Source organism: Bubalus bubalis, chromosome 23, assembly GCF_019923935.1.
Source record: "Bubalus bubalis isolate 160015118507 breed Murrah chromosome 23, NDDB_SH_1, whole genome shotgun sequence".
NCBI classification, from domain to species: domain Eukaryota; kingdom Metazoa; phylum Chordata; class Mammalia; order Artiodactyla; family Bovidae; genus Bubalus; species Bubalus bubalis.
The window spans coordinates 50,898,800-50,925,616 of record NC_059179.1 but is presented as its reverse complement, the minus strand read 5'-3'; the positions used below and the strand labels follow the sequence as shown (position 1 = coordinate 50,925,616).

At 61.1% G+C, this 26,817-nt stretch overlaps 1 protein-coding gene and 1 long non-coding RNA gene across 29 annotated transcripts in view; one reads left to right on the top strand and one right to left on the bottom strand.

The window, feature by feature from the left end:
- JAKMIP3 (Janus kinase and microtubule interacting protein 3) overlaps positions 1 to 26,817 on the bottom strand; it is a 93,083-nt gene that overhangs the window by 4,112 nt on the left and 62,154 nt on the right. For 8 of the 28 annotated variants that reach the window (XM_025273847.3, XM_044935502.2, XM_025273846.3 and 5 more), the window contains 13 exons: positions 25,551 to 25,610; positions 24,619 to 24,750; positions 24,133 to 24,261; positions 23,244 to 23,327; positions 22,205 to 22,267; positions 21,840 to 21,938; positions 20,945 to 21,043; positions 20,795 to 20,854; positions 18,363 to 18,428; positions 17,351 to 17,419; positions 17,192 to 17,269; positions 13,143 to 13,346; positions 9,492 to 11,320 (listed from right to left, as the gene is read on the bottom strand). In XM_025273847.3, coding sequence (XP_025129632.3) covers positions 10,832 to 11,320; positions 13,143 to 13,346; positions 17,192 to 17,269; positions 17,351 to 17,419; positions 18,363 to 18,428; positions 20,795 to 20,854; positions 20,945 to 21,043; positions 21,840 to 21,938; positions 22,205 to 22,267; positions 23,244 to 23,327; positions 24,133 to 24,261; positions 24,619 to 24,750; positions 25,551 to 25,610 — 1,632 coding nt within the window. In that variant the 3' untranslated portion in view covers positions 9,492 to 10,831. The other 20 variants (XM_025273848.3, XM_025273861.3, XM_025273854.3 and 17 more) reach the window with 12 other exon arrangements.
- LOC123331461 lies at positions 19,667 to 21,551 on the top strand. Its single transcript, XR_006548119.2, has 3 exons — positions 19,667 to 19,812; positions 20,429 to 20,632; positions 20,819 to 21,551. It is a non-coding gene; the product is annotated as an uncharacterized LOC123331461 (long non-coding RNA).

The window sequence follows — 26,817 nt, the reverse complement described above, 5'->3', positions numbered from 1 at the left end:
TGGGCCACTGTCAGCACAGGGGCTGCCCGCCACGTTCGCCCTGGACTGGCCGCTGGGAACCCACCTTTTGAAACTCTCCCAGAGTGAAAAGGTCCTGCTCGTGGGGTGGCTGAGACTGTTTGTACAAATGGTGTGATTTGCGGCAAGCATCTGCTTCTTTCTGAGGCTAGCATTTTACAGGCAGGGGGTGCCCACTTGAGTAGCCCCAATAAAAGCTCTGAGCTCTGAGCCTTAGATGAACCCCCCTCCAGCTCCCCAGCAGAGATACCACACACACAGCCGAGTTCCCACGGCCAGGGGAGCGCACTCCACGTGGCCTGCACAGAAGAGAGAACATGTAGGGAGCCTCCTCCTGGGTCTCCTGGCCCTGCAGAGCCAGCCACATCCCTGCAGGACATCACTGCACAGTCTGAGCTTGAGCTCCACTCTGGGCTGTGTCCTAAGACTCCTGGTGGGTCCCTGGGCCTGCGGGGGTCTCTTGGGGACCCAGGAGCCCTCCCTTCCACTGTTTTCCAGAAGCCTGGAGGTGCTTTTCCAGAAGCTGTGAGGTGCAGAGCAGAGAGGCATGGTCTTTGCCTCCGTGAGCACACCTGTCCACTTGCTGGGTCATCATTTATTTGACTGTGTGTTAGGGGCCAGGGCAGTCTAAGTGTGTCTTGAGGTCCACACGAAAGGTTTGTCCACAGCGTGAGCGAGCCAGGTACATCCCCATGTGCAGCGCTTCACAGAGAGGGGACAGGGCAGTGCGTGGGCACAGATGAGAATGAACATCATGGGGGAGCGGGGACACAGGATGTATCGCTCCCAGCCCAGCGGGGCAGTGATGTCTCGATCAGGGTGGGCACCCAGAACCGCAGCCTCACCCTTCCTTCTGGAGGGAGGGCTTGCGATGTATATTTCTATACGGGGCTGCACTGGAGGACGGGTGATACGGATTCAAGTGGTCATTCGAGTTACCATTCAGGAAGAATGATAACCAATGTCATTAAGTGGGTTTATGTCACCGTCACCAAGATGGACGAAGGAGGGACAAGGGGACGGGAGGGCATGGGCTGGACACGACCCAGCTGGCAGCAGGGCTGTCTCTATGTTGGCACCCAGCCCAGTGGGCACAGAGACGTCAGAACCCTGCTCAAAGCTGCAAAAGCAGAACTCTCATCAGTAACACCCATCGGCAACACACGCAAGTGCCTTCATACACACGGGTTAGGAAACAGCACGCGGATTTATGTCAAAATACAGCCCAAGCCATCGGCCCCTCAACTGATGGGAAATATGAAGTTGTTGGCAGGGCGACCAACCTTCCTGGGGTTGGAACCAACTGCAGGTGGGGGGCCTCATGTTGCCCAGAAATACGCGCAAGGCACGTGAACCCGGGTCCGAACACGGGGTGGGCCAGGCAGAGGCCCAGAGCCCACGTGGCAGGGGCAACGCCCTGCAGCCCAGATCTTTGCTCTCTGCCCCCAAACATCACCCCTACTCACGGTCCCAGGCCCTCAGAAGTAAGCCACGCAAATACAAGTTCAATCAGCTTATGGGACAGAAGAGGACAGGTTAAAGCCAGAAACCCTCCGCGTGAGCGCTACTACTCTGGGAAACCGTAGCCTAGCATTTCCAACAGAAACCAGCAGCAACAGAACACGTGTTTGGGGCCAAGGGCTTCCTTCCCCAAAGCTCCGACTTGGGGGAAATAGGAAGAAACAGATGCTCTCGCCCAGACCTGGCTGAGTGTCCCCCCTGCCGCCCGGTCAGCTCTCTGCAGGGCCTTTCCATCAACCACACAGAGGGGGACAGGGCTTCTGTCAGTGCCCCCAGGCCATCGACCAGGCCGTTCTCCCCGTGCCCCACAGGTAAGAGCCTGCTGCAGGCGGGCCGATCCATTCCGGCCCGTGACGGTCCGTGCTCACACCATGCCTAGCTCATCAACTTGACTGGGACAGGCCTCCCGTCTCTAACCCCCAGACTACCGGGCAGAAGACCTGGCAACAGGCCTGACCCCCACTCCCACCCCCACTTGCTCTGACTGGGCAGGCTGCCTGTCCAGATCCCACATGGCTGCCCCATGCACGTGCCCGGCACACACACAGACCCGCACACACCACCACAAACAGACCCACACACACACAACCACACACAGAGCCGCACACACACAACCACACACAGACCCGCACACACAACCACACACAGACCCGCACACACAACCACACAGACCCGCACACACAACCACACAGACCCGCACACACACAACCACACACAGACCCGCACACACAACCACACACAGACCCGCACACACACAACCACACACAGACCTGTAAACATAACCTCACACACAGACCCGCACACACAACCACACACAGACCCACACACACACCACACTCACAGACCTGTACACGCAACCACATGCACAGACTCGTACACACAACCACACTCACAGATCCGCACACACACAACCACACACAGACCCATACACACACAACCTCACTCACAGACCCACACACACACAATCACACACAGACTGATATACACACAACCTCACACACAGACCCACACACATACCACATTCAGACCACACACACAAGACCACACACAGACCCAAACACACAAGCACACACAGACCCGCACACACAACCACACACAAAGAACTGCACACACAACCACACAGAGACTTGAACACACAAAACCACAGGCACAGACCTGCACATACACAACCACACACAGACCCGCACACACAACCACACGCACAGACCCGCACATATACAACCCTTGGTTCCTGTTTTGTTTTCCGTCTGGGTGACCAGGAGCTGCTCTGGCAGTCGGAGAAGGGGCGTCCGGCTCTCCCCTGGCGCCGCCTGCTCTAACGGCCGCCTCTCTCAATAATGGCCTCGTGCTCACGCTCTGAGAGGGCCCACACTGCTTAAAGCGGGATGGCGGCATGACAAGCGCTGGACGGCTGGCCGCGGGCCAAGCGCTGCCACTGCACAGCGCAGATCAGGCAGCAGGGCACAGAACAGGGCGGGGAGCCATCGGCCTCCAGTCAGCTCTCCCACTTCTCCCTGAGACCGCGTGCAGACGTCCCAGCAGCATGAGAGAATGGCTTTTGCTGTCAGGTAAACACAAAATTCTAAACAGGGAGGGAAAAGCTGCTCCAAAGCCAACAGGAACTGGAGGAGTTTGTCAGTATCCCCTGATATCAAGGCTATATATTTTGGATGGCCGCTAATGAGCACAGGGGGACACCCAGAAGACACTCCTGCACCAGGACACCCACAAACTTCACGCGAAGTTCACAGCGGCGAAACCCAGATGCCCGTCACCAGGGCGGTGGAGGCCCACGAGGGCCTCCCGGAGCGAGACACGGAGACACACGGCTCACCGGACAGGTGAGCCTAGGCACCGCGAAATGAACTGCGCTGTGTCCAAAAGCATGACGCCTCGTACAAGGACTTCAGAAGCAGTAACAGTTACACCTGAGAAACCTACGTGTCTGCCACAAAGCTCTGCCCAGGGCGCGGCCCCAGGGGTCAGAAGGCAGTTACCTCCGAAGGGAGAGGCAGGTATGGGAGGGGGTCGGAGGTTAGACGTCAGTGAAGCCAGAGATGTTACAGAAACACCCACCAGGGCCATTCCGAGACCAGTGGCAGGAGAAAGCCAGTGTCAGGACACATGCAAGTCTGTGCAGCAAAGAGGAAGAAAACTCCATGACAAGGGCTGCAGTGTGCGTGCATGTGTGCGTGTGTGCGTGTGTGTGTGTGTGCAGGCCTGTGAGTCAGCACACAGGATAGCGGTGCCCTATACTTCTTGGCCACCATACTCCGTGCAGGGCTTGTCAGCTGCCATCAGACAAGCACATGTCTGGCCGCAGCCCCGAGCCTGCTTCCCTCTCCACCCCTACCCCCGCCTTGGGGCTGAAGCCCAGGCTGACGAAGCCACCCAGACATGGCCCCTCTGTGCCGGGTCTGGGGGCTCCATCACCCGCGGGCTGTACCCGAGTTCAGCTCCCCCGCCCCCAGGACGAACGGCCTGGGAGCTGCTGTTCACGCTTGGGTGAACCTTCTGGGAGGCACATAAACAGCTCGGCTTGTACGTCTTTCCTTAAATATGAAACAATATACAGAAATTAAAAAGACAATTTCATCAGGTTATGATGGAGACTATGACAGACATGGCTTGAATGAAGGCTTCCTCTCACATGTGTCCACAATGCCTGTTAACTGTGGATGTTTGCTGAGCAAGACTGACTCCTCCCTGAATTTCAACAATGACAACAGCCATCACTTCTGGTCACTGGGTCTCAGGGCAGCGTGAGCAGGCTCACAGGAGCGGGGCTCATCAGTATGCAGTGCCTGCTCCGGGAGAGCTGTAAATCTGCCCTGCTGACAGTTGAGTCTCACATCTCGGGCTTCCAGACCCTGAGCTGGGCAGACGAGGCACCTGGAGCCCCAGCCCCACCCCCAGGACCCAGAGGGGACTAGGCATGCCAGCACGGAGGACGCCAGCAGATAGCAGCTCTGACCCCCTGCCTCCCCAAGTTTGATGACTCAGAGGTGGGGAGAACACTCCAGCCAGGACCAGGCTGACTGCAGAGCGGGCTTGGACCAGCCAAGCAGAAGGCATTTTACTCAAAGACAGAAGAGTTCCTTACAGTGGGGGTGGGAGGAGACAAGAGATGGACAACCACTTGCAAAAAAATGTGCTTTGACCAAAACCATGCACCAAATGCAAACATAAACTCAAAAAGCGTCATGAATATGAACGTGAGACACAAAGCCACACAATTCCAGAAGGAAACATTGGAGAAAATATTGGTGACCTTGAATCTGGCAAGGTTTTCTTAGGCCCAATACCACATAACCTATTTCTCCTGAAGCAAAAAACGCTTGTCTGGACAGAGTGGGTGGACCAGCTGAGCTTGGAGAGTGCGCTGTGATGACATGAGATAGGGACGTCTGGGGAAGCTAGGTGAAGGGTATCTGTGCAACTTTTAAATCTGAAACTATTTTAAAATAGAAGACTTTTTAAAAAGCTGATGGGAGAAGGGGGACGCTTGCTTAGGAATCTGGTAACTTGTGATGCATGTACTGCACCAAATGTGCATGGAACCAGCCCCTCCCAGCGACGTCTCCAGTGCAGAAAGCCCCGGGCCCTGTCTGCTCCCCGGCTGAGAGGGGCCCTCACTGTCTAGTGGGAGCATGTCAGTGGTCGGGGCCGGGATGGGCGATAACAACACAGAACATCCTGGATTTAGACGTCAGCACTCTGCTGACAGCCTCAGACTCACCCTGGAGACTGGAGAGCCAGAAGGTGATGGGGGAACCCCCGCGGGGGTCGACGTTTCCCGCGAGCTGCCGTCAGTAGCTGCAGATCCGCAGCCCCCAGCTCTGCACCCACAAAGCGGTCCCCTTCCCCCTCGACTGAGAAAATGCAAAGCATCATCGTTGCGGTGTGGCTGCCCCCGCCGCCCCCCTGAAGGGAAGCGTGGGCTGTGGGACCCCTCTCACTGAACATCCGCTACTTCTACCCAGGGTGAGGACGCTTTGGTGCCAACTGCTTCATACAATATCCTCCTACTTTGGCTGGCGACCCAGACCTCTCCCCGGTCTCCGGGCAGCGGTGCTGGCGGAGGAAAAACGTGCTTGTTCGTGGGTCCTTGAGAGTGAGACCCTGGCCCCCACTGCGTGCTACCACCCCACAGCCCCATGTGAGACGTGCAGCCCACTTCCATCCCCACATGGTGATGCCCACCGCCCTGCACCAAGGCCACCCCAACACGAGCATGCTGGGAGCAGGAGTTGTTCAAATCCCGTCTGGGTCTCTCTCCAGACGTCCAAGGGAGCCTCCATCAACATTCAGGTCCTGGAGGCTGCCTGGGCCCCAGGGAGGCCGTGCCTGCCCAGCGCCCCGACGTCCGACCCTCACCTCAGGCACCCAGTCATCTGTACCTGGCCCTGGCCTCCTCCACAGGTGAGACCTGCTCACGGTTCTGGGGCACCAAGTGGGCTTCCAAGCCCTGGCAGGTCCCCCGTGCCACGCACACAGCAAGACAGACTGCAGAGCTGGGCTGGCTTTCCAGGGGAAGGCTGCGAGGAAGATCCTGAAGGGGCAGAGGCGACCCTGCCACCCGTGGGGTCCTTCCAGGGACTCTGCACCATCCATTTTGACACAGCATTGCTGCGGCCGTGTATTCATGGTCCTTCACTGGCTACAGGTGACCTCTGAAGCCAGGACGTGACAGCGGGCTGTGCTCGCCCAGCACTTGCCTTCACGTAACATGGGGCAGCCCATGTATCTCAAGGGACCCCAAGATCCAGGAATCCTGAGCTCCAGGGACCCCAAGATCCAGGAATCCTGAGCTCCAGGGACCCCAAGGTCAGGGACCCTGAGTTCCAGGGACCATGAGACCCAGGAATCCTGAGCTCCAGGAACCCAAAGATCCAGGGACCCTGAGCTCCAGGGACCCCAAGAACCAGGAATCCTGAGCTCCAGGGACCCCAAGATCCAGGGACCCCAAGCTCCAGGGACCCCGAGTTCCAGGGACCCCAAGATCCAGGAACCACGAGATCCAGGAATCCTGAGCTCCAGGAACCCAAAGATCCAGGGACCCTGAGCTCCAGGGACCCCAAGGCCAGGGACCTCAAGCTCCAGGGACCCCGAGCTCCAGGGACCATGAGATCCAGGAATCCTGAGCTCCAGGGACCCCAAGGTCAGGGACCCCAAGCTCCAGGGACCACGAGATCCAGGAATCCTGAGCTCCAGGGACCCCAAGGTCAGGGACCGTGAGCTCCAGGGACCACGAGCTCCAGGGACCCCAAGTTCCAGGGACTGGGCCTTGAAGGGGTGCTCAGGTTGGAGGGCCCATGTGTGGACAAGGATGGGGGACCAGGCTCCACTCCAGAACCAGCTCCCAAGTGGCCTTTTCCAGCCAGAGGCTGTGCTCGTGCGTCCCCAGCCGGGCCCAGGCCCCGCACCAGGCTGACTGCACGTGGCTTCAAGAGACGGGCTTCCTTAGAGGAACTGAGTGAAAGAGCCGAATGTCTTAAAGCCCCGTCTAGGGAGCGGGCAGTGGTCTCACTCTGGCCTCTGCTCTGTCTGACTCCCTTCTCTACATGGGGCTGCGTCTCGAGGGCCCTGCAGCCCCACTGCCAGAGGTTCAGCTGGCTCTGTGATGGGAAGGGGTGGGGGAGACGGGGCCCCTTATCACTCCTACAGACCCAGAAAACAGAACTGCACCCCCAAGCCGCCCCACATCACCCAGAAACATGTAGAGAGAAAAGCTCCCCAGGAGCGCCCACCCACCCAGATCCTGACCCCGCCATGGGGTTGACCTGCCGGCTGCCCCAGGGCACCTCCAAGCCCTGGGGTGGGAGGAGGTGATGCCCTGGCGACACAGGGAGGCCTGCTGAGCTGGGAGTCATGGCAGAGAGAGGGGCTGTGCCACAAGAAAATGTTTCGGAGTTTCTGGGCCCAGCCAGATGGGGTGGGAAGGCAGGTCGAAAGGCCTGGGGTGCGGGGTGGGGCTGGGTGGGCAGGAGGGGCCGGGGGCCTCTTCTGCTGGGAGCTGAGCTGAGGCCGCCCCTGTGGCTCAGGGACATGCCCTGTGACCACGCGCAGGCCCCTTGGCTGGCCTTCTTGGGGGGTGCCCTGGGCCTGGGCAGAGGACACCCACAATACAGTCAGCACCTCTGGGACCACCCCATGCCCACCTTGCCTTCACCCGCCTGCATAGACACCAGGGCTCCCGCTGCAGGGCCAGCGTCCCGGCAAGCTGAACCTCAGAGGGGGCCGACCGCCCCCACCCCAGGAGGCGGGATCCCACAGACCCAAAGGTGAGTGGGCACCCCGCAGGGTGGGAGGGAAGGTGTCATGTCCCAGGGATGACAGCTGAGCCTCACCTGCTGCCAGCTGGGCGTCGGGCCCCCTTCTCAACCGCAGACCTATGGGCACTGTGGTCCTTGCCGGGCACTGCCCCTGGAGCATGAAGGCTGCAGCTCTGGACCGGGTGGCTTCGGCTGCACTGGGCCTGTCTCTGCGGTGCCCGGGTCTGTGCCGCCCGAGACAGCCTCTGGCCCCTGCATCTCCAGTGAGGCCCTGCCCTGTCCAGCCACCCCGCCCTTCTCGTCCCAGCTCCCTCCATCAGCTCCTCAGTTCTCGCTCTGACCAGTCCCTCGGCGCAGCTCAGGGCGGGGTCCAGTGGCACCGTGGCATCCACGGTTCTATTCCCACTGGCAACAGCGTTTAACACAGCAGGGTGGCCGCGTGCGTCGGTTGGCAAGTGCCCAGGACCCCGGCGAGCGAGTTGCAGTGTCTTCACAGCTGGCCCGGGAGACCCGGGGAACCACACTGGAGATGCTCCATGAGCCGCCCAGGTGCCCTGGACGAGGTCCCCGTCGTGGCAGCAGCCCCGCCGCGGCGTGCTGCGGGCCGCCTGCGTTGTTTCTGGGAGTCCGCCCTCTCTTCCGACTCCTGTTGCGGTCACTGAGGGAACCAGGGGAGGCAGGGGCCGGGGCTCCTGCACCGAAGTGGCCTGGGCGCCCGCCAGCAGGGGCCCCGCGTGTCCCCGTAAGTGGGGCCGGGGGCTGTGTCCCAAGCAAGGACCTGGGGTCCGCAGCCAAGACCAGGCCTCTTCAGAGAAGCCCGGTCGGAAAACGAGTTCTAATTCCGGCTCATCAAAGTGAACAGTCCCCTCGGAGGTGCTCAGAGACCCCCTCTCTCCCTCCTCCTCGACAGCAGGGGGTCTGCAGAGGCCGGCTCCCCCCGAGTCTTCAGGGACGGGCACCCGCCGCTCTCCGGTAAAGCTGGAGGAAAGGGGGGCTGGAGGGAGAGACGCAGGACACAGGTCAGGAAGGTGGCAGGGCGAGAGGGAAGGGGCTGGAGGGACAGGGCGCCGGGAAGGATGGCTCTGCTGCAGAGGAAAGGCCCTCTGGCGGGGGCGGGGGGCGCCCACAGACAGAGACGGATGATGAGGTCTTGTTTGGGAAGGGGACAGTGGCCAAGCGTTCACGTGCGCCTCGGGCTGAAAGTCGCAGGGACAGCGTCACAGCCTAGGAGGACGGTGACGTCCTGAGTGAGCCCAGCTTGTCGGGAAGGCGGGGGTCCTGGCCAAATCTCCCAGCGTCACCCCAGATCAAACTTGATACACAAAGGAGAAAAGTCACCAACCCCCCAGCGCTGGCTCCTGCCGAGCTGCCCGGAGCAGAGAACAGGGAGCGTGTGCACACATCTCTGCCCTGGGAGGTCCCTCGGGGACCTTCTCCAGGAAGGCGAGCACCCCTTCCCCTCTGATGATGGCAGACCCTCCCCTCTAGGACCTGTGCGGGCCCTGGGTGTTGCCTCCAGGAAGCCCCTCCTGCTTACGGAAAGTGGGGGCTCTGCTGGTCCCCGGGACGTGGACAAAAAATACTCACCACGCCAGAGTGCCCAGGCGAGCTATGACCACAGAATGAAAGCTAAGGAGAAAAACAAGAACAAAAATAGAAACTGAAAAGGAAAGGGGAGGGCGGAGACATGGAAGGAAAGAAAGAAAAGAGAGTTTGTAGAGTTTCTGGCAAGAACGAACGTGTGACCACAGACAGAGCGACACGGAGCAGCCAGCCGGGGGTCAGGAGCAGGTCCTGGCGCGCTGTGTCCAGCGGGTTAAGGGCTGAGCTGCGAGGGGCCATGGGGACACCTGCGTCTGAAGTGACCACGCTGTCTGTCCCTGGGGACTGTGCTCTGGGGCCCCACACCGTCCAGAGGACGGGCTGAAGGCGACAGTCAGGAGGGAGCCTCTGCCGGTCACCTTGCCTCTGGGCTGGGGGGAGTGGGGACCCGCCCATCTGGACCTGTCGCCGGGCTGATGCTGAGGGTGCTAACTGGCTATAATGATGATGGAAGTCTTACGGATGGAAAGATGTGCCAAGTGCCAGGCAAACACCAGCACTCCGGGACAATATTTTAGTCTCAGTCCCATTATAAGTGATAAAGCACAGCCAACACGCTGAATAGATTTCACACTCAGAAACCCTCCTTTTGGGTTGGGGGAGGGGCCCGGCCAATTTAGACACAAGAGAAAATCTGGCCGCGGGTGTTGGGGGAGGGGCCCAGCCAATTTAGACACAAGAGAAAATCTGGCCGTGGTACAGCTGCTTGGAAAAGCGGAGCCCCTTCAGCTAGATTAAGAGTAAACACCCAATTTAAAAAATTCGAGCATTTAATGCAAACAAATGCTCTCACTTTAAGATGGAAAAGGAGGCAGGGACGGCACCACCGGGAGGCTGTGCGCTCGCCTCTCCTCCCCAGCGCCGCGCGAGCCTGGTGCCTGTCTGCACCCACCCAGGGGGCAGGCGCGTCTTGGCTCCCAGGCTCCTCTCTGCCTGGCAAGTCGTGCCCCGCCCCTAGGGCTCCAGGGGCCTGTCGCGGGCTCCGGATTTGCAAGTTACCACCAAGACTGTTCGGCAGATGGCGGTAGAGCGCCCACGGAATGGGCCGGTTTTGTCCACAGGAGGGTGGGCAGGGAGGGGGCATGGGGGGGACCAGCTCCAGGGGCTACCGGGCGGGGGTGGCCCTTTGTACTCGTGCTGGTCGCTCAGTCGCGTCCGACTCTCTGCGACCCCTTGGACTGTAGCCCGCTAGGCTCCTCTGTGCACGGGGTTTCCCAGGCCAGAATATGGAGTGGGTTGCCATTTCCTTCTCCAGGGGATCTCCCCAACCTAGGGATTGAACCCACGTCTCCTGCATTGCAGGCAGGTTCTCTACTGCTGAGCCACCAGGAAAGCCCACCAGAAGCCATTGAAACATCCTAAATCACAGAAAACAAAATTTAAATTAAAAATAAAACATCTAACTGTCCTAGAACTCAGGGAGCCTCACAGGAAGAGCCAGGATTGTCCCCACAGGCGCTCCATCCACCTTGTTGGGACTCAAAGAGCCAGGGGTTGGGGGAAGAGCTGGACGGGCCTCCCTGACCCCGAGTCACATGGCCCCAAACCAGCTGTGCCCCAGCACCCAGAGCTTGCCAACTCAGGAGCCACAGTAAAGGGCTCTCATGAAAGGGCCCTGGCCACTGGCCCAGAGGTACCCCCGAAGCTGGGACACTGAGGCCGCGAGAGGCACGGTTCTGGGGGTGGCGTGGCTGGGTCATCGAGGCCAGGGTGTTCCCAGACCCCGTGCTCCAGCCCCTGGTTCGGAGCCTCTTTCTGCCCAGACCAGTGCCGTGGGAAACTGGGAGCTGCCGCCCTTCTCCATGTGTCAGCCCCAAGTTCACACTGACTTTACTTACCTTTTCCTCCAGTTCCTTTATTTGTCTCTTCTGGGCTTCTATTCTTTCTTCTAATTCTTTAATTCTCTGCAATGTTCAAAGGAGGAAAATCCTTAATAATCAGAATATTTGGGAAACCAAGTAGGGAAAGGTCTTTCAGGATTTTCACCCATGCACTCGGTGGGCACATCCCACAGAGCAGCTGCCAGAGCGTCCGCGGGAGAGGGTCTGGCCTTGGCTGCCCTCCCCCCCGACTTCTGGGGCTTCGGCTGAAACGTGCCTGCCTCAGTTTCTCTGACACAGCCTCTCTGAGTCTGTTCTTTGCTCCAACAAAAGAGCGGGCACCTGCCCCCGCCAGCCCCGGCCACACTCCCACCTCCTGCACCTTCAGATCACAAATCACTATGCTAGAGCCCAAGCAAACGGTAAGGGCCCGATTCATGGTCCTTCCCAGACATCACTACAGCAGCCCAAGGAGCAGCCTGAAGGGTCGCAGAGCCAGTCACGGGGAGGACTTTGCTGGTATGGTTGACCGCACAGTTGGAAAGCCTAGTTTTCACTGTGGTGCAGAGTCGGTCAGATGGACGCGTGTATCCATGCCTGACCTGGATGCCTGGCCTGGACCCTGGATGAACCTGGGCTCTGACACTGCCCATCTGAAGGGAGTGAGGGGTCCTCACACTGACCACCTCGGATCTGACAGCGAGGGTCCTGGTAGCCAACAGTCCTCTGGTGAGACGCCATCCCTGACACTCATAGGACCCCTGGGCTCACCAGTTTATCCGAACACAGAGCGCAGCCACGAGGCTTCTTCCAGGCCACGCTGCCCACGCAGGGGACTGAGGCAGGTCTCACACACCAAGGCGGCTAGTCTGCCAGGGTCCCTCATCCTCCCTTAGAAATGAACTGGCCAGAAAAATGGACTGGCCAGACTGGCCCAAGACCAAGTGCCTGAAGGTCGGGAGAATGTCCCCAAGTCCCAGGCCCAGGGACTGCTCGCTGTCCCCCAGACAACACCTTCTCCAGATCTTACCATTGAGGGAGGAGTCAGGGAAGAGACTGGCATTAGGGGCCCCAGAAGGGGGATGTACCACCCAGAGGCCTGGGCAGCATGGCCCAACAGGCTGGTCTGGAACAGGCAGTCTGGGAGGGCCCCCCATGGGCAAGGCTAGTGGAGAGGATGGCCACTGGGTGTGTGTCCATTACAAGGGCAGCTGAGAGGGCTCAGCCAGTGGAAGGCCCTGGCCAGGAAGATATGGTCCTTGGAGGCATGGCCATCAGAAGGCGAGGCCACGAGAAGGACTGCCCCAGCTGGTCACCCCTGGCCCTGCGATGCCCCGCCCCTCCCGTAGGCCCCACCCCGCGGTGCCCCACCCCGAGGCACCACGCCCCTCCCGTAGGCCCCACCCCCGAGGCACCACGCCCCTCCCGTAGGCCCCACCCCCGAGGCACCACGCCCCTCCCGTAGGCCCCACCCCCGAGGCACCACGCCCCTCCCGTAGGCCCCACCCCCGAGGCACCACGCCCCTCCCGTAGGCCCCACCCCCGTGGCACCACGCCCCTCCCGTAGGCCCCACCCCCGAGGCACCACGCCCCTCCCGTAGGCCCCACCCCCGTGGCACCACGCCCCTCCCGTAGGCCCCACCCCCGAGGCACCACGCCCCTCCCGTAGGCCCCACCCCCGTGGCACCACGCCCCTCCCGTAGGCCCCACCCCCGTGGCACCACGCCCCTCCCGTAGGCCCCACCCCCGTGGCACCACGCCCCTCCCGTAGGCCCCACCCCCGAGGCACCACGCCCCTCCCGTAGGCCCCACCCCCGTGGCACCACGCCCCTCCCGTAGGCCCCACCCCCGTGGCACCACGCCCCTCCCGTAGGCCCCACCCCGTGGCACCACGCCCCTCCCGCACCTGTTGCGCCAGTTGCAAGAGCTCCATGCGCTCCCGCAGGATCTGGGCGTCCCGCTCGCGCAGCTCGCTCATGACCTGGCGCTTCCACTGCTCTACCGCCACCCCGAGCTTCTCGCGCTCCTCCTCCGATAGCAGCTCGGCCACTTTGGCCCCGGCCTCCTGCTGCAGGGCATCGTACAGCATTGCTTCCAGCTCCAAGATGCGCTGGGGGTGGGAGGGGACATGTCAGGCCTCGCCTTCTTCCCGGGGACTGCCTGGGGACGAGGCAGCCCGCCTGGGAGCCAGGACACCTCCAGACCAGCCCAAAGAGGGGACTGCTGCCTCCTGGACCAGTTAAATGATGGTCTGGAGGGTGGAGCCAGTCCAGGAGTACTGATGTCAGGAGCATCCCTTCCATGCGATGTTTAAGGTGCAATGAAACATTAGGGACGTTGGGGTCAGCAGAATTCAAAACTGGAGTAGGAGGTTGGCCAAACGGGCGGTGGTCTGGGCAGGTGTCCCTTGAGGAAAGACAACAAAGGCTTCTTCCTTTGCTCACAACTTTGCCAAACCCTGGGCTTCTGAGTCGCTAAAAAGGAGGAAGGATGGTCCCCATGGGTTTGTCTGCAGTAACGCAGAGGGGCCAGGCTGTCGGCTCTGTGGCCCCACTGCCGCCTGTGCGGGTGACTCGTGCCCCTAAAGCAGCGTCAAGTCCTAACCCCTGGAATCTGTGAACACGGGTCATCTGGAAACAGGGTCTCAGCAGATGTCAGCCAGCGCACCTGAGGCCAGACTGGGTTAGGGGCCTCCCCCCACTGCCTCGTGACCTTAGAATAAGAGGGGACTGGTGACAGTCACGGAAGATGAGGGGAAGCCAAGTGACGACAGAGGCCGAGACTGGGGTGGCGCGGCCACAAGCCCAGAACACCCAAGGCCCCAGGAGCTGGAACAGGCAGGCGGGCCTCCCCTGAGTCCTCTGACGGAGTGTGGCCCGGCCAGCACCTTGGGGTCAGGCTTCGGGCCTTCAGACTATGGTGCACACACCTGCCCCACATCTCCTCCCTTCTGTCTGTCTGTCTGTCTCCCTGCTGCCTGCACACATGGCCTCACCTTCACGTCAAGCCCCCAGGTGCCCAGCCTCTGCCCACCTCACAGCTTCCTCTCCTCCTCTGTCCATGGTACACGACGCCCTGCCCGCAGTGCCTGGGTGTGCCACACTGGCCTAGGCTTCATTGCACGAGGGCCTCCAGCCCCCACTTCCAGGCAGCAGGCACTCTTGTCAGCCCTGGCTCATGGTGAGGATGCTGAGGTGGGCTGCAGAGACCCCTGGGCGGACCACCTGCACAAGGCCTGCTGAGGGAGGGACACTGGGGGTTCCAGCCCAGCCCTCGCACCCACCGGGGCTCCTTCACAGAGAACCTGAAATGTTGCCCGTCCCCAGTTCAGTCACTTGGTCATGTCCACCTCTTTGCGACTCCGTGGGCTGCAGCCTGCTGGGCATCCCTGTCCTTCATCATCGCCCAGAGCTTGCGCAAACTCCTGCAGTACCAGCCCCGCTGCCCCAGGCGCCAAAACACAAACCTCGTCACAAATGGTGAGGACTCAGCAGTTCGATCTGGAGCACTTTCAAAGCTTGTTCCTCAGGAAGTTTCACAGCTACAATCTTGAAACAGCCAAATTCTTCCCATCAAAAATGTACCCTCCCGAGAAACAGAGTATTTCCCGTTATACCAGTAAACAAGGATGGCAGAGTCATCAGTGCCTGCAGCCCCCCAGCGTGAGCCCATGAGCCCCGAGGCAGCTCGGGGAGGAAAGAACGCCTGCCATCCAGCAGCCGCCAGCCCGCAGCCGCTCCCCACGCTGAACCCGAAGGAAGCTCAGGAAGTGAAAAGCGCAGGACAGCGGCCCGGGACGGCTGAGGTGCGTATGAAAGGAACGGTTGCAGTGAGCCCAGACTCTCGCATCTTCCCATACACAGAAAGGCACTAAATTCCTTAACTTAGGTTATCTTGTTTTCTTTAATGCACAACAATCTTTTGATGTTCAGACTACCTCTCTTTTTTGCAAAACTGAATCTGCCTGCCATGTGGGAGACCTGGGTTTGATCCCCAGGTTGGGAAGGTCCCCTGGAAAGGGACAGGCTACCCACTCCAGTATTTTGGCCTAAAGAATTCCATGGACTGTACAGTCCATGCGGTCACAAAGAGTTGGACACGACTGAGTGACTTTCACTCGCCTCCTCTGAGCTGTTCTCTCAGAGTCACTTGAGATGCTGCCTCCTGGGCTTAAGTCCTAAAAATCTCCACTGAATAAAACATAACTGTTAACTTTTAGGCTGTGACTGGTTTTCAGGTCGACGCTCCTCACAAATGAATGTTTCCTCTTCAGGCAAAGTGACTACTGGACGTCCTTTTGGCTGAGTAGACATTTTAGGAAATGGGGGGAAAGAGCCCTTTGTCCATGTTATTGTTCTTGACAGCCGCAAAGTCAACTGTCCCCCGTCAGCTGTCACAGCCAGCTCACACCACACATCAGCTGCCACTTCTTAGGGCAAAAGAGCTTAGTGCATTTAAGATAAGCTCCAGCTTTCAGATAAAGGCAGCTGAGTGTGGGGCTTAGCATGCACATCACAGTGACTTCACCCCAAGCCTGTGGGCGGAGATGGTCTGACCCTGCTCACGCGATGCAGCAGCTTGAGCCACGGCCACCCAGATGCCCAGAAGCTAACTCTGTGCCCAGGGGCTGCCCCTGGGTGAGGCCCGCCCTTCCCCCTGAAATCCCAGGTGTGGTTCCAGTGCTCTGACAGGGAGGGTGTGGAAGCTGAAGGGCCCCCTGCCAAGGCATCCCAAGGTGGCTAGGTGCCCCCTCCTGCACGGGGTTCTGTGAGTGGCAGATAAAATGGCTAATTGTCCAGCAGGAAGTGTAGGCTTAACTCAGCATCAAGGGAACCAGGGTTGGGGACTTCCTTGGTGGTCCAGAGGTTAAGCATCCGTCTTCCAATTCAGAGGATGCAGGTTCAATCCCTGGTCAGGGAACTAAGATCCCACATGTTGTGGGGTGATGAGAGAAGCCTTCCAGCAGCAACATGGGGAGCCCGTGTGCCGCAGGAGGACCCAGTGGGGCCACAAGAGAAAAGAAAGAGAAAACCAGGGTGGACAGCACAGCGTGCAGCCTACCTGCCAACACTAGAGAGAGGGGGGCCCCAGACGACGGCACACGGGGAGCAGCCCCGACAGTCATCCCACGAGGTGGGCCCAGCATCTCCGCAGCCCCACGGCGTCCCTCGGGGCTGTGTGACGGAGCCCCCACCCGCCGTCCCAGGGTGACACTTTCTGCTCCCAGCCACCTCCATGGGCCACGGGACAGCACCCGGCTCACAGCGTACTCCACGGGCAGGGGACAGAGGCCCACGCCGCCTGGAAGGACCATCCTGCCCGTGACACTGACCTACAGGTGTGGCTTACTGTTGCAGAGGAAGCGTGGGTCCCGCTCCTGCAGAAAGCACCTCTGTTGAGCCCAGTCTGAGGAGCTAAGTGTGACATTGATTCAGGGGCCACCTTGAAACAGAAAGGCTGCCTGAGGTGCAGATGAAGTTTCTTGCCACGTCCTCCAGCTCACTTCTGTGAGGGCTCACTGGCAGCACTGGAGAGAAGTGGGCTCTCGGGGTCGACCCCACATGGGGCCTGCCTTCAGGTTTGTCTGAGGACAGGTCTCCTGCAGAGTAGGCAGGTGAGCAGCTCGTGATGCCGGTGGACAGGCAGAGATGATGGATAGACACTCAGCTAGGCTCCTTTCATTCATAAATGCATCGTTTCAATAAATCCTGTTTTCTCAGCTCAATTTAAATACCCACTTGACCTCGGCTCACTTGCCTGCACTCCTGGGGCCAAGGGTGGCCAAAGGGGCAGAAAGGCGTCCTCAGAACTCGCTGGGTCAGAGAGTGAGCTGGTCACACGGGGCACAGGCCCTACCCAGGCAGGCCTGGGTCCACGTGGCCCCTGAGACGCATACTGGCCGTGGGACACCTTCCCCATTTCTGCCCAAACCCCACGCGGCCGGGCTGCTCTCACCTTGTGAGCCTGGTCCAAGCACTGCTTCCGGTAGTCGAGCTCCTCATCCAGGTAGCCCTTCTGCTTACTGAACAGCTCCTGGAACACAAGGGGACCCGCGTCTGGGCCTCGTGTAGGGTGCGTGGTGGCGCGGGGCTGCCCGGCCGGGCGCGCACCCACCTTCTCGCTCTCTAGGTCCACCATCTTCCGCTGCAGGGCCGACTCCGTCTCCTCTATCTGCTGGAGCCACTGGGCACAGACAGAAGGCCCCGGCGGCCGTGAGTCCCCAGGTCACCACTCGGTCAGCAGAGCCCACCTCCCCAGCCCCGGGGACACGGCCTGGGGGCATGCCCCATCCTTCCCACTCTTCCTTGGGGAGGGAGGGCTCAGCCCCTGCGGGAGTCAGAGCTGGGCGGGCGTCATGGGCTCCGTGTGCCCAGCGTGCAGGCCAGGCCTGGGCCCCACCTCTCAGCCTCACCTGGCGTCCAGGGAGCCTGCCCTCACACCCCCCAGGAAAGGAGGGGTGTCAGAAGGCCTGTGCTCCCAGGAGCTGGCCTCTGAGCTCCTACTTATGAGCACAGCCCTCCACGCCCTGCTGGAGGCCTGTAGGACAGGGGTGCTCGCTGCAGGCCTACCAGCGGGTTCTGGCCACACGTGGGGCGGGGGCAGGGGGGACTAGGGGCAGGAGGGTGGTCCCAGGAGCAGGGAAGCTGGAGGGCGGGAGCCCGGGTGGGCGACCCCCAGAGGAGGGTCCCGGCAGGGCAAACAGGCAGACCAGGAGACAGCAGCGAGGCCGCTGGAACGCCCGGCCGTGCGGGGTTTGGGCAGAAACGGGGAAGGTGTTCCATGGCCTGCGTGGTGCCTCAGGGGCCACGTGGACTCAGGCCTGCCTGAGAAGGGCCTGCGCCCGGTGTGACCAGCGTGGGCTCACTCTCTGAATTTCTCTAACAGACCCACCCTGACTCTGGCCTCTGGGGAAATCAGGGCAGAGCTGGCCTTGGGGAGACATGCCTGGTAGGTGCTGTCTGACCCATGTGTGTGCCAGGCCTCCCGAGCAGCCAGGCTTAGTGGACCCTGCCCCCCGCCAGCTTCCATCCCACCCCCTGGGCCCCCCTCCCCCTTCCAGGGAGAGCATCTCCTCTGAACTGAGCCAGAAAGGACCCGGCCCTCCCCCGAGCGCATCTACTGTTACCTTCTCGGCCAAGGTCAGGACTGTCCTGGCTTGTATGACGACCACTTGCTCCTCATTGGTCAGATTCTGCATTCAAGAGCAGAATTCTCATATGGTCAGGGGGAGTGCCTTCTGGGGTGGGGGTGGGTGATGGGCGGTGGGTTGGGTGGGTAATGGGCACTGGGTCGGGTGGGTGATGGGTGCTCAGTTCAGGGGTGAGTGACCGGCGCTGGGTGGGTGGTGGGGTGGGTGACGGGCGCTGGGTGGGTGGTTGGGTGGCTGGGTGATGGGTGCTGGGTGGGTGGGTGCTGGGTGCTCAGTGGGGGGGGGGTGAGTGACCGGTGCTGGGTGGGTGAGGGGGTGGGTGATGGGCGCTGGGCGGGGCGGCTGGGTGATAGGTGCTGGGTGGGTGGGTGACAGGTGCTGGGTGGGGGTGGGTGACCAGTGTTCGGTGGGCATGGGGAAGACGGGGTCACAGCTAAATGTCACTGTCAGTCACAGGCCCTTCTGGGAGGCTCTGACCCCCTGCGCTCTCAGCCTTGCTGACACCCACTGAGATTCCTGCTTCTGTCACTGACAGGCCCTTCTGGGAGGCTCTGACCCCCTTTGCTCTTGGCCTTGCTGACTCCCACTGAGCCTCCGGCTTGCCCCTCTGGCCCTCTCACTGCAGGCGACCATGCCTATGTGGCCAGGGAGCAGGATGGGACAGTGGGTGGCAGAAAGAGCAGCCAGGCTTCCGCATTGTGTCCGGATTCTTACTCAAAGCCAGCTCTCCTCACGTGCGGCCTGAATTATTAAAGCACCGCTTACAAATGTGAAGCAAAGATCAACATCCCTGTTGCTTTGCCTTCTCCCTGTGTGTTTTATTCATGCCTCATCCCAGTGGGCCCACCGGGGTGGTCCTTCTGGGAAGGTGACCCTGGCCTTGGGCTGGCGGACCTCCTCAGAGGAGGTCCCACCTGCATGAGCACCAGGGGCTGGAGGGGGTGAGCTGGGCTGTCCCCACTGCTGGGCCCAGCTGGGGGCTGCCGGGGGGTCGCGGAGAGCAGAGACAGGTGGCCAGGAGCCTGCCAGGATCGCTGAGTTGAGTGATCCCTGGCTCCTTCAGGAGCCGCTGGGATCGCTGGCACATGAAACTGGCAGTGCGTCCTCTGCCCCCATCTCTGAGGCCGCATGATGGCTCCAGGGCACGTGACCTTGGCACTCCCGGGAGGGCAGCTGCGGGGCTGGGCAGGCCTGAGCTTGTCCTCGCTGGCCAACATGGCAGCTCTGTGCCCCTGGGTGGTGCCCTCTGGGGCCTCAGTCTCTCCAGCTGTGAACTGAAAGGCTCCCCGGAGCCCTTGGCGGGGCTGGTACTCGGGCTGAGCCCGGAGCACACGGTGAGGACGGCCATCCTACTGTGGCCCACTGCCTCCGCTGCCCGCAGCCGAGGTGGAGCGAGGGGTCCGACCAGGGGTCGGGGGCGCGGCAGGTAGGCCAGGAGGGCCTCCCTGTGGAAGCCGGCCCTCCCTTCCCCCTTCCTGCTTCCCACCTAAAGGGCGGGGCGGGGGGCAGGGAGGAGGCCCTATCAGCAGGGCCCTGAACACGTGCAGCTGCTGGGAGCACTGCCCTGAGGGTGTGCACAGGCGCCTGGGTTTTGGTACACATGCGCGAGTGTGTGAGAGTGTGTGTGTGCTTGCACGCGTTTTCCCTCTGTCTCTCACGTGAAGTGCCCCGTCCTGTGCTTTGATCTCTCTTGAGCACGGCGAGCAGGATGTGGAGCCCAGGGCGCTTCACAAGGAGACTGTGTACTCGTGAGGGGACCTTGTGAGGGGACATTCTGGGGTGTGCACTGAGGCCTCTGCCAGCACAGAAGGTCCCCCCTCACCATCGGGCGGGGGCTTAACAAGGACAGGAGGGGCCGTGGGGGTGAACAGAGAACAGATGAAAGGGTGGCGGAGCATGGATGCAGGGACGATGGGCGGAGGGTGGATGGAGGGGTGCAGTCACTCATTCAGCAATTCGCATTCTTTCGAGGAATTTGCTGTAGAGATTGGGACTCTGCCCTAAGTGAGATTCGGAGAGTATTCATAGGCTCTGCCCCTCAGCCAAAACTAGGTGGGAAGCCCTGAGTTGGAGCAGTCTAAGTTGGACACGACTGAGCGCTGAGGGACTGAACTGAATTGAAGACACCTTAAGGACCCCCAGGCCTCCGCCCCACCAAGGATGTGGAACAACTTCAAGACCGAGAGGGATTCAGAAACTGAGAACACGGGGCCAGAAGCGTCTCTGCTGGAGGAATCGGGCGCACTGTGAGAAAGAACGGAGTTTCTCCTAAACGCCAGAGGGCTGGTCAGCAGCTCTGGAGGCGGGAATGCACGGGGCAGGGGTCGGGCACCGCGGGACTCACAGGGGCCCTGGGCCGTGCAGGGCGGCGCACGGGGAGGCATGCACAAGTCAGGAGAGCGACCTACACTTACGGCGTTGTCCCCCAGCAGGTCCAGCTTCTTCATCAGCTCCGAGACCAGGATGTCCTAGAAGCAGAGAGACAACGGTGCTGGGCCAGGCGCCGGGGCGGGGCGGGGCGGGGCGAGGCAGGCGGGGGGGCGGGGCCAGGGCGTTACCGTCACGCCTTCCGCCTCGCAGTACGCCTGCAGGGGGCTCTTCCCGTCCACGAAGGGCGTGTGGTGGAAGGTGATGGCGGGCGACTTCCTCTCCCTCTCCTAAGACAGACAGCAGAAGGCTGGGCACACGGGGGTCCCCTCCCTCCTGGGAGGGCAATGCGGGCCCCCCCCCGGGGACACCGTGAGAATACGAAGTCCACTGAACACACTTAACGTGGTCTTTGTGAAAATGAGACCCTGGCTGCCGTAGCAGTGGTCACGCCCTTCGGACCTGCCCAGGGGAGCCTGAGTGGACGCTGACGGGAGCAAGTGGAGACCTCCGAGCCCAGATGGCCCCTGGGGACTGGCTCCCGCCCGGGAGTCCTGTCGTCTGATGCCCCGAGGGACGGGGACAAAGGGAGGGCCGGGAGCTGTGTGTGGACGCTCCCGCTCTGCTTTGTGTTTTCCTCCAAGTGACACGGCAGGACTCACAGCCTGGGTGGCACGGCTCGGGACAGCTCCCTGCCACGCCCACCGCTGCCCCTGCCCCCCACCCCTGCCCCCCACCCCTGCCCCCGCCTCCCCACCCCTGCCCCTGCCTCCAACTCCATCCCCTGCCCCCGCCACCCCTGCCCCTGTCTCCTCACCCCTGCCCCCCACCATTGCCCCCCACCCCATCCCCTGCCCCCACCTTTGCCCCTGCCACGCCCACCCCATCCCCTGCCCCCACCCCTGCCCCTGCCCCACACCCCATCCCCTGCCCCACACCCCTGCCCCTGCCCCCCACCCCTGCCCCCCCACCCCATCCCCTGTCTCCTCACCCCTGCCCCCCACCCCTGCCCCTGCCCCCCACTCCTGCCTCTGCCCCCCACACCTGCCCCCCCCACCCCATCCCCTGCCCCCCAAAGCCCCACACCTCCAGCTCCAGGATCCGGAACTCCAGCAGCTCGTTTTGGTCCTTCGCATCCTGGACTTCATGTTTTAACCGAGCCTCTTCTGTCTCCATTTGTTTAATCTATAAAACAAAAAACAGGAGGCATCCTGGAGGCCACCGGAGGCCAACCCTGGCTCCCCTGACAGCTGCTGGCATTGCAGGGACAGCTGACTGGCCCAGGCCCCCCGTCCGGAACCCTCCCTCCAGGGTGAGTCCACACAGGGCCTTATGGCAGAGGTGCTGCCCAGGTGGTTCCCCAGCCCTGGGCAGCAGGTAGGCAGGTGGGGATTCCTGTCTTTCGGGGAAAGCAGAGGGCCTCTCAAACAGACGGGGTGGGGCGGCTGTACCTTTTCCACAAGCTCCTGATTTCTCCGAAACAGCGCTTGCTTCTCTTCAATCCACTTCATATCCTTGAAAAGGAAATTGAAGTCGAGAAATAAATGCACTGAAGGATACAGCTCTGATGTACATCACGGTTCAGCAGGACAGAGGATGTGACGAAAGGACCACACCCAGCTTCTGAAGTAACCGAGAGTGGAGCACCTGTCCCGTGGCTGATGAAAACCCAGGTTCACCCGTTTTCTTGGAGGGTCTCGGATAGAGGTGGACGGCACCCAGGCTCGTGTGAGCCAAGGCCAGGTGCCCGCATGGACGTCACAGGTCCAGGGGATCCCAACACGTAGCCAGCGGGAGCCAGGGGGTTGAGCTGGTGTGGAGAGAACAGGTGCAGTGCCTGGGTGATCGCGGGGGTCTCTGCACTGGATTTGAGGCCTTGGGCACTCCGGCGAGGCTGTGGCAGTGAGGCGGGGCAGTCACTCAGGTTCTTGCCCTGGCTGTCCGTCCAGCCATGCACCGGGCAGTTGACACCCCAGGGCCTCTGTGGGTCTGCACTGCACTCGGCTGTGAGCCGGGTGATCTCTCACCTGCACCCTCCCAGCCCCCATAGACATCCCCCGGCATCGTCCTGCGTCTGGACCATCCACAGGTTGGGGGCTGCTCAGAGAACACTGACGGAGGCCCTTCCCTGGGATCTGAGGAGCCCAGAGGTGCTGGCAGTCCCAGGGACTGAGGTGAGTGGTAACAAAGCCTGGGACCTGGGCTCCCGGCCCTGAGTGAGGAGGCAGATGGGACCTCTGGTCAAGCCCAGAGAGGCTTGGTCAGGGGAATTCGTCCCTCGTCCCGGGCTTACTGTGGAATTCTTCCAAATACACGTTGCTTCCGCTTTTAAGTCTTTTACTGAGGTGTGATATAAACACAGCAGAGGGAGCTGGGGAGCCCGTCTTCAGCGTGCAGATGAAGATCCTCACCACGTACACACCCGAAGGCCGCCGCCCTCATGGGAGCATGGCAGCCCGGGGGCCCTGGGGCCCAGGCCCGTGCACTCACCTGCCCCTGCTCCGCCAGGGCCTTCTGCAGGTCCTCGATGCGCGCCTGCGCCCGCTGCGCATCCGCCTGCAGCTGCTCACGGGTCTGTAGGATGGGAGGAGACATACATCAAACTTTCCCTAAGAGCTGGGCGGCCCCCTCAGACCTGACCTCCAGGACACTGCCTGCCAGCAACGCGTGCTCTGGAATAAAGGGAGAACTTGGAAGCTTAGCGACTTCGCTTAGATTACAGGGGATAATCTGTGGGTTCATCTGGGGGATTATTTGGGGAAATCCTCATTTACAGGATGATGGAGGAGGCTTGAGCGGCTGGGTGCTGGCCGGAGGGGGTTGGCTTAGTCCCGGGGACGACAAAGACCAGGACACATACAGCCGGGTGGCTGAGCGACCTGCCCAGCACAGCCCCCAGGCACCTCCCTTCCCTTCTGGAGCCTCTGGCTGCCCTAGGTTCACCTCCTTTTCCGGACTTCGCTTTCCCTTTCTTCCCCAGAGCCCATCCTCCTTTAGAAGCCCCGGGCTCCCTGTTGCATGAACGTTTTCTGCCCAGCCTGTCTTCTATGGGCTTCGCCCTCCCTGGAGTTCACCTGCTGTCACAGGGGCCGGGCTGCAGGGCACTTCATCTCGATGGGTGCCCTGGCTCCCTGGGAATGGCTTTCAGGGCAAATGGACGAGAGCAGTGAGATGCCTCAACTCGGGAGGGCAGGGCAGCCCTCCTTGGCCTGGGCCCACCCGCTGCCAAGTGATGGCCAGAGCGGCATCCCCGGGGCCTGACCGTGATCGCAGGAGGGGAGGGCCCAGCCTGGAAGGCGCATGTGTCCCTGCTGAGGCCAGGGGGCAAGCGGGGAGCCCGGCAGAAGCCGGAACGTCGTGGAGTGGAAGTCAGTTAGACCTTAACTTCTCGCTCTGCGTCCAGCGTCCCTCCGACCTGCTCCTGCAGCAACGCGTAGGCCCTCTGCAGGGCCTGGTACTCCATGGTCAGCTGGCGGAACCGCAGCTCTGTCTCCTCCTTGGCCATGCCCTGGAGAGGCGCACGGAGACACTGCGTCAGCCACGCCTCTGCCCGGGAACCACCCGGGAGACAGGCCCTGACCCCTGAGGTGAATGGCCAAGCTAGCTGCTCGGGTGAGCCTCTTGGGCCAGCAGCTGGGGCCAGGGACTCAGCTGGGGCCCACCTGCCATGGTCCTGACCCTGCACCCTGTTTCTGGTGCCCACCCACTACTGGGTGGTTCAGACTGCCCCCTTGAGAGGGTGGGAGCACTCTGTACCACTCTGCAGAGGGGACCCGGTACAGTGATGTGAAGCAGATGGGCGTGTGTGTGAAGGTGGGACAGGAACAGCCAGGCAGGCCTGTCCTGAAGCCCTGTGAGAGGTTACCTCCTCCAGGTCGTCGTCTGGGGTGCACGGGGTTTGGTCTGTCCTGTCTGTTTGGTAAGAGATGGAAGAACCGTCGGACTCCAGAGAAGCCTCTTCATCATATCCAAAGAAGGTCTCCACGACAACCGGCTTCTGACCAAAAGGGACTGTGTTAATCCAAACCCAGACCACTGGCTGGCCGAGCTGCCAGCTCTGTAGGGGCCTCCTCTGCTGCCCAGCTGTGGGGTCAGATGCCTGGCTGCCCCCCAGCGCACTCGGGTGTCTATCCTGGACTGCCCCCGGGCGCTGCTCAGGCCACCAACCTCGACCAAGGCCTCCACTATCTTATCTGGGCTGGTAGAGAGCAGAGTGGAACATGGTCCCCCTAATGGCCTTTCTAGGGGCCAGACAAACCTGTATTTGTGCCTAAGAGTATCTACCGGCCTGTATGAGGATCACTGTTGCTTGTTCCAAAACCAAACCAAAAAACGTATTTTGTAAAAAGCAAGTTAGATCCTTTGGGAATATTCTGGGAATGTTTCCCAAATCTCATTTAATAAAAATCACAGGTTTATCAAAAAGGACTGTGCCTCAAAGAAACACCCCAGGTCTATCAAGTTCCCAAGGGGTGCGGGTCTGCTGGGGAAGGACACAGGGAGGCTGCCTGCATCCTGGCTGGATGCGGGCGCCAGCGGCGGGAGGGCCAGGCCCCTGGCTAACTCCTCCTCCTCGTCATTACTGTCGTGAACCCACATCTCCTCTTGGAAATTTAAAGGAAACCAGGTTGGGTTTTTTAATTTAAAGTATAGAGTACTCGCTCTGGGTCATGTTTTGGTTACTTCATAATAACAATTTTTAGAAGTAAGGAAACCATTTTCTCTTCACCTCTGAAGGAAGAGGTTCTTTCCTGTTAAACGACTTTTTAAAAATACACATTTCATGTACTCGTTTACCTTGGGGAGTTTCGCCATTTTCTTTCTTTGTTTCCGATATCTTAAAAGCTTATCACGTTCCTGCAAAAACCAGTTGAGATTTTTTGAGTCATTGAAGGGCTCTGCCAGGTTTAAATGCACAGGTTAGTATTTCCAGGTCATCATCTGAGCAGACGGGGTGGTCTCAGGACCACCTGGTGGTCCACGGTGTTCACCAGTTCAGGGCAGTTTGCTCTGAGAGTTTGGATGGTGCATCTTCCCAGCCTGGCTAGGAACAGGAACCGAGTCCTGGGTGTCTCTGAGCTCACTGTCTTGGGCTTCCTCCCCATCTGCGGTGGGGACCCTGTGGGGCAGGGGGTTGAGGGGCACACACTGAAATGGAAATTTAAGAAGGATGGAGGGCCCAACCCTCTCCACTCGCCCGGAGTGGACCTCTACAGGGTGACGTCCACACGGTGGAGCCAGGCCTGTTCTCTCCAGAGCGCTAGGCTGCGTTTTTGGGACCATGTAGGAGCCGACTATGGGGTCGCACAGAGTCGGACACGACTGAAGCGACTTAGTAGCAGCAGCAGCAGCAGCAGGAGCCAGCCAGGCCATGGGGGCTGAGTGCCCTGGGGTGGGAGGGGGACCCAGTTCTGATCCATAAATACCAACTGGGACACTGGCCGTTTTCCCTGGCATCTGTGCAACCCTAACGGGTGGGCCCTCTCGGTTACCACGGCAAAGTTTCTGGGCAGGCAGCACTGGGACCACGGAACCACCCTCGCCCGAGTGTGCGGCTGCTTCCAGCTGCACCAGGAGGAACCATAGGCGCAGGGGCTCCAGGAAGTGGGAGGGGCTGTAGGCGGGGACGCTGAGGGAAGTTGAGGGGCCGTAGGAGGGGACGCTGAGGGAGTGGGAGGGCCTGTAGGAGGGGACGGTGAGGCAGTGGGAGGGGCTGTAGGAGGGGACGTGGGGGAGTGGGAGGGGCCGTAGGAGGGGAGGGTGAGGGGGTGGGAGGGGCCGTAGGAGGGGAGGGTGAGGGAGTGGGAGGGGCCGTAGGAGGGGACGCTGAGGGAGTGGGAGGGCCTGTAGGAGGGGACGCTGAGGGAGTGGGAGGGGCTGTAGGCGGGGACACGGGGTGGGAGGGGTTGTAGGCGGGGACGGTGAGGGAGGAGGAGGGGCTGTAGGTGGGGACGGTGAGGGAGTGGGAGGGGCCGTAGGCGGGGCTGGTGAGGGAGTGGGAGGGGCCGTAGGATGGGACGTGGGGGAGTGGGAGGGACTGTAGGCGGCGACGGTGAGGAGTGGG